General features: G+C 41.6%; 1 protein-coding gene across 3 annotated transcripts in view; it reads left to right on the forward strand.

Annotated features, from left to right (window-relative positions):
* The window catches only part of grik2 (glutamate receptor, ionotropic, kainate 2), a 136438-nt gene that overhangs the window by 59481 nt on the left and 64299 nt on the right, over positions 1-12658 (forward strand). For all 3 annotated transcript variants that reach the window (XM_076041018.1, XM_076041020.1, XM_076041019.1), the window contains 3 exons: positions 5242-5423; positions 9571-9624; positions 11013-11186. In XM_076041018.1, the coding sequence (XP_075897133.1) occupies positions 5242-5423; positions 9571-9624; positions 11013-11186 (410 nt within the window). The remainder of the gene's footprint in view (positions 1-5241; positions 5424-9570; positions 9625-11012; positions 11187-12658) is intronic.

Below are 12658 nucleotides of genomic sequence, written 5' to 3' on the forward strand. Positions count from 1 at the left end.
TGATGTTGTCACTGGTACCCTTTGTTATCTCTGTCTACAATTATATGTTTTTTGCTGCTGACCGTCTTGACCAGGTCTCTCTCAAAAAGAGATTTTTATTCAGACCAGACCATCAGACCTGGTTAAATAAATGAATAAAATATGTGCTTATGCACGCACCCTTTCAACCTTTTGCTTGTTGGCTCTGAAATTTGCTCTTGTGGCCGCTGTCCAAAGCTTGTCAATCGAGTGGAGACCAACAGAACACACAAATTCAGATTTTAAAAACTATTCTCACACTTTTAGCATCTTAAGTTGCCATGTATGGATTTCTTTTTTTTTATCACTCACACACACATTTTTCCTACTCCAGGAAATCTGGCAAGTGGCGTTCATTAGATGATTCTGCCCATGCGGATGAAAATAAAGGATTACAATAAAAAAAAAAAAAAAACACGTATTACTTGAAAGGGTAGAGAGACTGCTGGAATGAATCGGTTGGCTCCGAAGCAAGAAGTGCAGAAACATTGGTTTTATTGTAAGACTAGTCAATCCCTTTTAGTTATTCAGAAGGTTGCTATGGCAGCATCCTGAGGCTATGCCTGCGGTGGCAGAGAAAAGAAGTAGTTGCAGTTTTATCTTTGGCAAATCACATCTCCATTTACTGTGACTCGAGTCAGTTCTAAAAAATTCTTGCACTATTTCGGATCACTGTTAGCCCCAGGAACTGCTTTCAAAGCTCAGACGGCAAAACCCAAAATAAATCTATTTTTCCTGCATTGCTTCCACTTGGAATGATTTACCTTCAGAACTAATCTCACTTTATACGTGTCCTGTCTCTTTGAAATTTCAACGCGGCACCATGCTCGCTGCAAACTGAAGGAAAAGAAGGAAAAGGGAAATGGACATTATTTGACACTATAACTGACAGCATCCAATCTTTGACAAACTAACCATTAAGTCTGTCCTACCACCCTGCTTGGGATGTATTTCCGGCAATGAATTTCCTTGACAAAAATTTCTATATCATTATCGATGTATTATTATGTGAGATATTTTGAAAAATATATTTAAATCAAATAGATTAAAAAGTTCTATGCATGGCTGATTTTTGAGATTACAGCCTGCGTGAAGTGGTGACTCGCGTTTGATCTTCCATAGAGAGTAAATACATTCAAGTGAGAGTCGTCTGTTCAGAGTGAGTCCCAGGACCCCCTCCAGTAATCTGTTTCAATTTCATGTGCACGCCTCTCCACACCAGCAGTCCCACTCCCATCATACGCTCCACTACCACTCAAAAGCTGTTTAGGGTTTTGAAGGACTTGCTCACTCCTCACTGTTTACCACGCGAATCCCAGTTTTGCTGGGCTGGAATGCTAATGGCACTCACACTGCTTTGATCTTATATTGTTCTAACGTTCATGTTGCATAATTCCATCCATCCATCTTCTACCGCTTCTCCTGCACTCAGGGTCGCGGTGGTTGGGGACAGGGGTGCTGGAGCCTATCCCAGCTGACATTGGCCGAAGGCAGGGTTAAACCGTACACGAGTCGCCAGTTCATTGCTGGGCCACATAGAGACTCTCAATCACACCTACAGACAATTTAAAGTTCTTAATTTGCCTCATTTGTATGCTTTTGGACTTTTGGAAGAAGTCAGAGTAGCTGGAGAGAACTCGTGCAGACACAAGGGAGAACATGCAACCTCCACACAGAAAGGCCCCAGGCCCAGGGATTGAACCCGCAACCTTTTGCCCATGACTGCTATGTCATGAAGGAAAGCCCTGCTCAAAATCACAAAAACATGGTTGAAATTAAATTCTTCAAAACGAATCATTTGAAGCAATAGCGTGGCAGAATAAGGACTTTTTTTCTTTATCGCTGCTGCATTCGCACTCAGTAGGTCAAGGACAGAGTTGACAGCAGGATAAATCGAGAGCGGGCTCAGGAAGCATATTACTTTCATGGAAATGATGTAGTGCTTTCAGAGGTTTTTTTTTAGTCCCACAAGTGGCCCACACGTACAGCCACAGGGTGTATTAATTGCCAGGGACTTGCAGCAGTGCATGTTCAGCCTCCACAATCCTGCAGAACTGTGAAAGCCTGACCACCAGCCTGCCTGCCGGCCTGCAGTAATCCTGCTGTAAGTCAGCCAACATGGGCCTAAGGGACACATTGACCTTTGACCCCCGGTGTCTGCATCTCAGCGACTCATTACAGGCTCATTGACACAACAGTCTGGACTGAACTGACTTAGAGGTCTTGCATGAGCCTCTGGATGATTTTTGACACATTTTTCATTTTTAAGATTTGGTACTTTTAATTGTTTTTCAACTGCAACCTATTGTAATCAGTAATAGTTATGACCGGTTGAGCCATTATTTGATGTTTGCACTTTTAATATCAATAACCGATTTTGTTTTCTATGATTTTATTTTTCGCTGTACAGAAAATGTACTGAACGGTGACCACAAAGCCAAGGACCTCTAAAATAATCTCCCTATAAAATATCATCCACTATAATATTGAACTACACAACAGCAGAGTTCAGATACTGTAGCTCCACTTCAAGCAACAACCACTATAATAACAAATAAATGAAATTGCTGTAAACAGTATTTGAATCTTTTAAACACAAGCATAACAAGTATGTTTTTTCCAATGAAAAGAAAACGCAGGTAATTTCTCCCTGCAGTCATTAGGCTGCTCAACTGCACTCAATAAAATTAATCCTCTTAACCACATTACTTTTCACAAAGGTGCAATAAAAGACTTATTTATATGTCAGTTTGTAGATAACTGTAAATAATCCAACTGTTCTTAAGACGTAAATATCTTTTTTTTTCCTTTCTTACTCTACTCGATAAATATTTCATTTTTTTTTTTTAATTCTTTATCTATTGTTAATTAATATAATTTTCCTTCTTTTTGCACCGTACCATTGCTGTAATTCCGCAAATTTCCCCAATGTGGGATTAATAAAAGGCGTTATATTCTATTCTATATTGAACTACCAATGGTCGACCTTTGACCCCTTGTATCTCAGCGACTCATTACCCCCCGCCCCCCATCATGCAATGCTGCTGTTCGGCCACATCAGGAATCATTTCGCTATCTGAGCAGCTGGTAGTGATCGAGCAGGTCGGTGGAAAGTCACGGAGGAAGTGGGCGTCGCCTGTCTGTGCCCTCGCAAAGGATATTTATCGTAGGCGGGCTGATGTGTTTTTTACACTCAGGAGGCTCCCAGACAGCTCGCTAATAAACGCTTACAAGGGAAATGAAATATTCATGCTGAGTTAAATAAGGATCCTAGAGCAGTGGCCGCGCGGCCGACACCCGTCTTCTCAGCTGCTTCACTTGTTTCTTCTCATCAGGGTTCGTGAATGCATGGGTCCAGCCTTTACAAGTCAAGCTTGAGAAGATGTTTATAATGTGTATGTATAACAGCTATTCTTAACTATATGAAAACTGATTAACATTCACAATTTGGCTATTGAAGTACATGATGGGTGGCGCTATTTTCCAATCTATCCAGTAGTAACTGTTGTGCACAGTTAATACTTCAGTACCACCCTGTGGTTTGTCTCCATTGTAGCCACCAGTGTCTCTGAGCAGTTATGAAGCAGCGTGTGAGGACTTACTTTGCTGTGTGGTAGTTAAACAGTACACCGCCGGTGTCCCATAGGTCAGCACCCCAGGGACAGCCTCATCAGTGGCGGGACTCACTGTTTGATTGAATGAAATCCAATGACTGGCTGCAGACTGGGAGCTGGTTTCCAAGAGTGCAGTGCAATCATCTGGAAAGCAGGAAGTAAACAAACATTTGCCGCGGGCCAAACAGCTGGCGACGGTGGGCTAGAGGCAAGGAAGCAGGGACTCAAACTGCAGGTGTGAAAAGTGATTGAGACCAGTGCTGAAAATGTGGCCCTCAGTCGGTGGGACACATTGGTGATGCGCAGGTTTGATTCGCTACTCCAAGAAACTTCTGTTATTTTAAATATTTATTTCCAGATTTGTCTGGATTTAACGTTGACTTGGCACTGAGTTGAAAATCTGTGAAAAGTGTATATGTTTGTAAAATGCAATTAAATTATATTAATTCATCAATTTATTTTTATGTATTTGTTAAGATGGTCTGAGATGGAGACCGAAATCATAAAAACCCAGATGAAAAGACAATCAAATATCAAATAAATGTGAACGTAATGTCACCTTGAGATGTTTACCATTAGGCATTTTACTCCATAAGCTCGACTGCATGAACAGTCTTAGTTCAACAGAGAGTAGCCTGAAACAGAAGAACGTAATCAATAGTGAGAACAAAAAAAAAAAAAATTGTGTCTATAATGAGGTTAGCATGGCTTAGGTGGTGAGAGTGTTGTGCATTCTCTCATTTGTTCTGTTTTTTAAGGGTGTTCTTGTGTTGGGATCAATGCCCATGCTGCGGCTGTAAGACGAGACATATTTTTACAGCCTGGACAGGGAGGCTGCAAAGATGGATTGGGAAAGGAAATTAGAAATGTTGTCCCGTTCTGTACACGGCTGAACTACACCGTCTTGGATTTTGGACAATAATAGGCGAAGAAGAGGAGGAGGACACTTAAAGAAAGAAATAGATTTCAGAAAGAGAAAGAATAGATTTCATGCGAAAGGAAATGACAACAGCAAATTGGTCTTGATCTGTTGCCCTAGCATATCCTGTTTTATAGTCTCATGTACCTTTGCGTTCACTATAATTCTCTAATTTTCTAATTACGTCACTTGTTTTTGTGTGTGTGTGAGTGCGAGTGCGTAAGTGTGTGTGTGTATATAATACCTATGCTATTATGTTGTATATATTATGTTATTATGCAAATCTATATCTAACAAAAATGCCTCTCACAGACTTTTGTTTGACGGACTTGTGACACATTCAGCACCACAGGTGCAGAGGGCCCTTGTGCCAGTCAATGTAATGGCCAAATGATAAACAATGAAAACCAGGATGTTTGAAAAAAACAAAACATAACGCAACAACAACAATATGCCTATGAATACACGAGTATCCAGTTATCCTACGGTTCGGTATGCATAAATCAGTTTTTATGGATATACAATTACACTCATTAATATTAGAAAAGGGTTTTGATAGAGTTTCGATAAAGTTTTGTGACTGGCCGAAACGTGCCAAAATAACACTCTTATAGAGTGACACTTGGGACAAATGGGATACATTAGGAAACATCTGCAAACATTAATACTGTCAAATTTTCTTCCACACAGGTCTGATTAGGTTGCAAGAACTTATAAAAGCCCCCTCACGGTACAACATCCGCTTAAAGATCCGGCAACTACCTGCGGACTCCAAGGATGCAAAACCGCTGTTAAAGGAAATGAAGAGGGGGAAGGAGTTCCATATCATTTTTGACTGTAACCATGAGATGGCTGCTGGGATCCTAAAACAGGTGAGTGTGTGTCTCAACGTGCATCTTAGTAGATGTAGTTCTAAAAATGATTTGGGTTATTAAAGACAAATGTATGATGTAAGTCTTAGATAGTTTACCACTGTCCCTTTTCCACTGCTCATACCACACCTGCTCTCACTTTTTTCATCAGCACACCAATTGCTCTTCCCCTGCAATCAGCCATAATGGATGTATTTACCACCACCACACTCACTCCCTTGCCAGATTTTTCTTTGCTATGCAAAACTTTCCAGCAGTACTCTGCCTGACTTCCTGATACTAACCCAGCCTGTCTCCGACACCCCTCCTTTGAAGGCCTCCCAGCAAATCGCCTCTGCTTTCTGTACTTGACTAAGAGATTTTCCTGTGCCCCTTTTATTTCAGGTTACCTGCTACTGTTAAACTTTTTTTTGCTTTGAGTGGAGCTTCAGCATCGCTGGCTTCAGGATTGGTTTTTCCTGGATTTTTCACCCCTGCTGCCTGCTGTTCACCAGATTGTTTTGTCTGCTCCATCCATTACTAAACTTTGCCTGTTCTGACCAAGTTTTTTACTTTTTTACACAAGTGAGCCTCTCATTTATCATGTGCCTCATTGAACTACATTTAGTTCCGTACTACACCCGTCACAATATTAACCTCAAAAATGCCCTCCCTCTTAGTACACAATTGTAAATATGGCTACTTCTAATCAGTCAAGGACTTAAAAATACGAAGTACATAAAACAATCTGGAGCAACACGGTGGTGCATTGGTTAGCACTGTCGCCTCACAGAAGGAAGGTTGTGGGTTCGATCCTGGGGTTTTTATTTGTGGAGTTTGCATGTTCTCCCTTTGTCTGCGTGGGATCCCTCCCGGTACTCCGAAACATGCACGTGAGGCGAATTGGAAATTCTAAGGCGTCTGTGGCCCTGAGATGAACTAACGACTGGACCCTGAACTCTGCCTTCACCCGGTGACAGCTGGGCCGGGCTCCAGCAGACGCAAAACCACTGTGCAGGAGGAAGCGACTATAGAAGATGCATGGATAAAACATATTTTTTCTATTATTGAGTATAATCCTGATTTTATCTTTTTTGTTTTTATTAAAGAGCTATCTTATCTGGATCTCAATCTCTTTAATAGGGCCAAGGCAGGCAATGATCACAATCCTGGTTATTCTTATATTGCATAATATTGCTAGCTACTATTACTATTAATATTACTAATATTACTTTCTTACTTGACCAAATTTCACACAAGCTGAATGTGGCTGCGGTGTCCAAAAATGTCAAAAAATGCAGAAGAATCCTAATATACCTCATTGTCTACCGCTTATCTGGGTTTGGGTCACACGGATTCACCCTCTACTCAGCAGGCCTCTGCCCTGCCACTTCCACCAGCCCTTCAGAGGACACCCCAAGATGTTCCCAAAGTGCAAGGAGACATAGTTTCTCCAGTGTGTCCCAGGTCTGCCCTGGGGCCTCCCCCTGGTTGGGCATCCACCTGGACACCTCCCCAGGGAGGCTTCTAAACCAGATGCCCTAGACGCCTCAACTGGTTACTACTCAAGCTCCTTGCAGATGACTTAACTTCTCACCCTATCCCAAAGGTAGAGCCCGGCCACCCTGTGAAGGAAACTCCCTTTGGCCGCTTGTATCTGCAACCTTATTCTTTCGGTCATGACCCAAAACTCATAACCATAGGTGAGAGTTGGAAGGTAGATTGGCCAGTAAATCTAGAACTTTGCCTTGCAGCTCAGCTCTCTTCAACATCCCCATCACTGCCAACACTGCTCCAATCTGTCTGTCAATCTCCCTCTTTATTCGACCCCCACTCGTGAATAATGAGTAACGGAGATACTTGAACTCCTCCATCTAGGGTAGGACTTCCCTCCTGACCAAGAGTGGGCACTTCATCATTATGGACAAACTGCGGCTTAATAACTGAACACCACTCGGGTTCAGATCGGGCAAGCCGTTCCTACTAATCATGCTCCTCCAGGTTGCACTGTCATTGCCCACGTGGGTTTTGTAGTCCCATAGGAGCAATATGGTGTCTCCAATTGGAATACTGTCCAGTGTCCATCCTAAGGACTACAATAAGGGTGGGTACTGTGAACTGCCATTATGTGCGTACACACAAACAGGACCTGATTCTCAACCTGAAGGCGCAGGCATACAAACCTTTCGTCCACCCTTGAGAATCCCAATCCAGTGGCAGAGAGCCAGGGAGCCCTCACTCGCCCTCTGTCTCTCCTCATGAGCAACTCCAGCATAGCAAAGAGTCCAATGTAGTCCAACATAGAGGCTGGTATCGCTCAACCTCTTGAAACCAGCTCCAGTTCCTTCCCTGCCAGAGACGTGATATTCCATGTCCCAAAAGCCCACTTTCGTAACCACGGATCAGGGTGCCAAGGCCCCTGCCTTAGTCCACTAAACAATCCACAAAGAAATAGACCCCTGCGATTCTTTCTGTGGGTGGTGAGCACACAGGGAAGCACACGTTCATGTATTGTGAACCACTCTTTGTCTGGCCCTTCACCTAGGACCAATTTTCCATGGGGGACCCTACCAGGGGCAAAATGCCCCCAGCAACCTAGTTCCCAGGATCCTTATGGCACTCAAACCCCTTTACCATGGTAAGGTGGCGCTTTGCTAATATAATACAATAACAACAATACTTAAATATAACAATTGTGTGACTGACACTTTTGTCTTGGAGAATATTTTTTCCGTGACATACATTATACACTGTCACACTTATGAGAAAACAGGAAGAGAATAGATCGAGAGGAATCAGCTGAACTGGAAGTGTCAAAGCATTTAAACCACTGTGGAAATCAGTTTTTCTGTCACATACTTTATTGAACAGTCTAAGGAAGAGAGCTTCCTGGGGTTGATGTAGTGGTAATGCACTGCTACATTCTAAAGTGTATTCTAAAGTGATCAAATGAAAAGTCATATTAAAAAAATATATGATCAGAAGGAATGTGGGTTCACCACAAGGTGTGCATTGTCCAGTGCATTGTGGATTGGTCTGTGGGCCAAGGCTAGTGCAGGGACACCCTAATCCCTGGTTATGATAACTGGCTTTTTGGGAAACCTCTCTCAAGGAGCTAGAGCTGATGAAAAAGGTTGAGTGATACCGGCTAGAATTAGTCGGCTCAGTACCCACCCTTTTTGGAGTCCTTGAAACAGACGCTAGTGCCTCGACTAGCCCTGCTGAGGGACTTCAATGGCTACGTGGGCAATGACAGTGTGACCTTGAGGGGGGATTTGGAAAGCCCAATCTGAACCTGCGACAGGGACTGACTTGGGCAAAAAAAAAAGTGTCTTGGAAATTTGGTACCTGACTGACCCATTCGGAGACTGGCTTGCAGATGATGGCGAGGAAGGATGTTAGTATATGCTGGAGGTGGGTGAATGATGGATGCTTATAGATTTGTTTCAGTGATGGAGGATTTGTCAATGTTGTCCAGGCCACTGACTACAAGAGCTTGTCTGCTCTTTGTCTTTGAGAGAGCCATCATACCAGTGACCAAGACTCTTCACAGGCTTCTCTGATACACTTGGAATAGGTTCCTTGCCAGTGTGCTGGTGGTGGTCTAACAATTCCCTTTTGACTTGCTTGGTTTTATTTTCACACGAGCCAGCTCGATGTTTTCCTGGAGCTTATTTTGCAAAAATAACCTGAAAACTGAGGAAAATCTGTACATATTACATAACATGGCTGTGTTTTCACACTTCTAATATCACCAGCACAACACCTCACAATCTGCATTTTTGTTACGGTCAACATACCCAACAGCTTTCAGACATGCTGTCTCAATTGCCAGTGTGGACCTCAAATGTGTTTCAGACATCTTCTTAGGTGCCCTTCATTTATAGAGTCATGCACCATCCTTTCAATTTTTGCCGTTTTCCCAACATTTCCCAAAGAGTGACCTCTGTTCTGTATTTTGTTTTATTTATCATTCAATAAAATACATGCCTATTAACAATAAATGATGATGCCTCAACAGAAGTACATCTGTGTAAGTGAGTGCAGGAGAGAGAATGAAAGAGAGAGTCTGTATGTGTGTAAAAGGTTGAAAAGAATATATCTGTCTTTCCGTTCATCTCCACATCCCTCCTCACTGAATCTTCCACTTTGTCACTTTCTCTCTTAGGCTCTCGCCATGGGAATGATGACAGAGTATTATCATTACATCTTCACCACACTGGTAAGTAGAAACAAGTATTTTTGCATTTTTGTCACTTTGACGTGAAATTGCCAACATTCTGGTGTAGTTTCGTCTAGTATAATGTGTTTCTCATTTACAAACTCGAAACCCTCAAACACATTGGAATGAAATGAATTGACTCGGTTTGGCAAAATGTAAAGAAATAATCATGGAAGTTAAATTACAGAGTGGAGTAGGCGTATGGAAGCTGTAACAATATTCAATATATTATCTTTTGAAAGCAGATTGTTCAGTTGAAGGAATTTCCAATTGGATTTCCACAGGGATAAAGTCACCAATTTGGTTTAATGAATAAGAATAATAACAATTTCCCACAATGGCGAAGTAGCAGTGTTGCAGCAGCAAATAAACTAAGCACAGAAGCGCACAGAAAGAATTAAACATAGTTTTAAAAAGAGTATTATTATTATTATTATTATTATTATTATTATTATTACGTTTTGTTTCCTGAACCTCTGTCATTAGGATTAGTCACAGCCTCACTCTATTGGAAAAAAGACAAAAACATTATTCCTTACTCTCTGAAAGCAATGCATGTTCCTATTTTTTTATTATTATTATATAGAATTGAAAATACTACCAGGATCTTGTTCAGTTTGATGTTAGAAAGGTTCAGTTATCACACACTGTAGAATGCATTATCATGACCTAAGTTTGTAACAAGAGATATTTCGTCAAACTCGAACCTTTACTAAAGCTCTGTTGGCTGAAGTTCTGTGATGACTTTCTATAATACATTTTAACAGCTTGTGTTTATTATGTGCCTTAGATTTTCATGTCAGAAAAAAAAATAAAATAAAAAAGCAGACTGAAGCATCATGCCATTAGAATAGGCACAGGGTGTCTTGTCATGTGCCACTGTTGTGTTTGGCAAAGAGAGAGTCCAGTGGTGACAGCCTATTTCTCCCAGCAGAACCAACAACCTCGCCATACTGTGCTCACATATGGCGGCCAGTTTGCTGCCAGACTTTTCTTTACTCGCTCCCAAACACTGTGTGAATCTCTCCGTCCAAAAATTGTGCGGCCATTTGGTTTATCTGATAGAAACACATGTTCACTTCTGTCACTGTGTACAGCAGCTATTTCAGAGCAGCCAGATTCAATTTGATACCGTGATGCAGGTTAATTCATCAATTAATATAAAATATACATACTGCAATTATCTGCCAAACTTACTGCAACATAGCCCCAGAATTTTATACTTAGTATGATTTTATCCTCGTCAGCTGTAAGATGATATACCATAAGTCTATCGAATCATAATCTAGAATCAGTATTCTTCTCTTAGCAACTTTAACAGCAGAGCTGTAATAGATGACATGGTTGATCATTTGCATTATATGCATTTGTTGTTCTTTTCTTTCCAGGATCTGTTTGCGTTGGATGTTGAGCCATACAGATACAGTGGTGTGAACATGACTGGCTTTAGGATCCTGAACACCGAAAACAGTCAAGTGGCTTCTATCATCGAAAAGTGGTCGATGGAAAGACTTCAGGCTCCACCCAAACCTGACTCTGGTCTACTGGACGGCTTCATGACTGTGAGTCCTCTCACCAGAATGGCTAAACATCCGTGTGCAATTTAACAAATTGATCTGGAATTATCGTCTAAGTTGCCTCTCTGGTTGTTTCAACCTCATGCTGTGAGGGATGAATCTTAAGGTTTTCTTTGTCTGTGAGAACAGAGGCTTATCCATTCGACAAATGTTTTGATTTTTACATTTCATACATACATATATATTTAAACATTTTACCATTTAAGACAGAATGGATATTTCTGCGAGGATTTGCGCTAGACTCTCTCAGTGATCCCCAGTTATCCTGAGGGTGTCGTACATAAAAGTACTGGTGCCATTGAGTTGTAGGCCTCGGGTCTCTGTCACTCTGATCTGAAACTTCTCTGATCATAGCGCACCGCCTCTAAGAACTGTTCCTCCAACACTGGTCCCAACACAGCAGCGTTATCTAGGAATCCTGCCAAAAATGTCATTCCACCCGAGACAGAAAAGGGGGAAAAATGAAATGAAATAAAGTCAAAGCACTGGGAGGCAGATTTAGATGTGGGGATGTATGGAAGGGACAGGGGCGAATGGGTGAACGGATGAACAGACGAACAGATGAAAGAGGACAGGGTTGTCCAGAGATTGTCAAGATGTTGAACATGTGGCAGATGCAGCTGTTTGGTCTGATTCCAGATGGGAAGCACTGGAGGCAACTCCAGTAACACGTTGACTGCTGATTGAAAAAGAGTAGCTTACCTCTTGGGAACTGATTCCCCCTTTTCGTTTCTTTTTTTTAAGTCCTTTAAAGAGGCAGAAGTTGCTGAGTCGTGTTTCTGGATTGATATCGTCCAGTGGGGTGTTACTCACTTTAAGCCCTTTTTGTTGGGGTTTGTGGCTCAATCAATACAGTTTCCCACTTGAGACCTGAAATGGCTTGTGTGTGTAATAACTGTACCTTCACCGAACAAAAGGCCGCAACAGCACCTTTAAAACTACTCGGTCAGCTGCCATATTGAACCTACAGTAAGAGCCAAACCTGATTGTTGTGATTATTTGGGGAAACAAAACCAAGTCAGGAACCATAATAATCACAATTACCTAAATTAATTTGACTTGTCTCTAATTATTTGGTACTGATATTTGGCGTTCATTTTATTTGTAAAACTGGGAGCAGAACATGGCAATGAACATTTGCACAAAACATGTAAGATTGTAGCCAGATGGCTGCAATTGTCATCTTTAGTCCCAGGTAGCGTATAAAAACAATAACCAGACTAACAGACAATAAAACGATGAATAATAAAACTTTGAACCAAGTTACTCGTGACAGAAAAGAATTAAGTGACTGTGCAAGTTTATATTTTTGAGAGCTAAAGTGCTTAAGTGCTAGAGTGCTTGAGTGCTAAAGTGCTTGAGTGCTGAGGTTTACACAAAATTTGCACGTTGCCCATTTCAGAGTGCTAATTGTATTGCCCGTCTCCCTATTCCACACAAGTGTTTGTGTGAATCAC

This window comes from Nelusetta ayraudi, unplaced genomic scaffold (genome assembly GCF_046127955.1).
Source record: "Nelusetta ayraudi isolate G7.1 ecotype Tasmania unplaced genomic scaffold, CSIRO-AGI_Nayr_v1 ptg000063l, whole genome shotgun sequence".
Taxonomy (NCBI): Eukaryota; Metazoa; Chordata; class Actinopteri; order Tetraodontiformes; family Monacanthidae; genus Nelusetta; species Nelusetta ayraudi.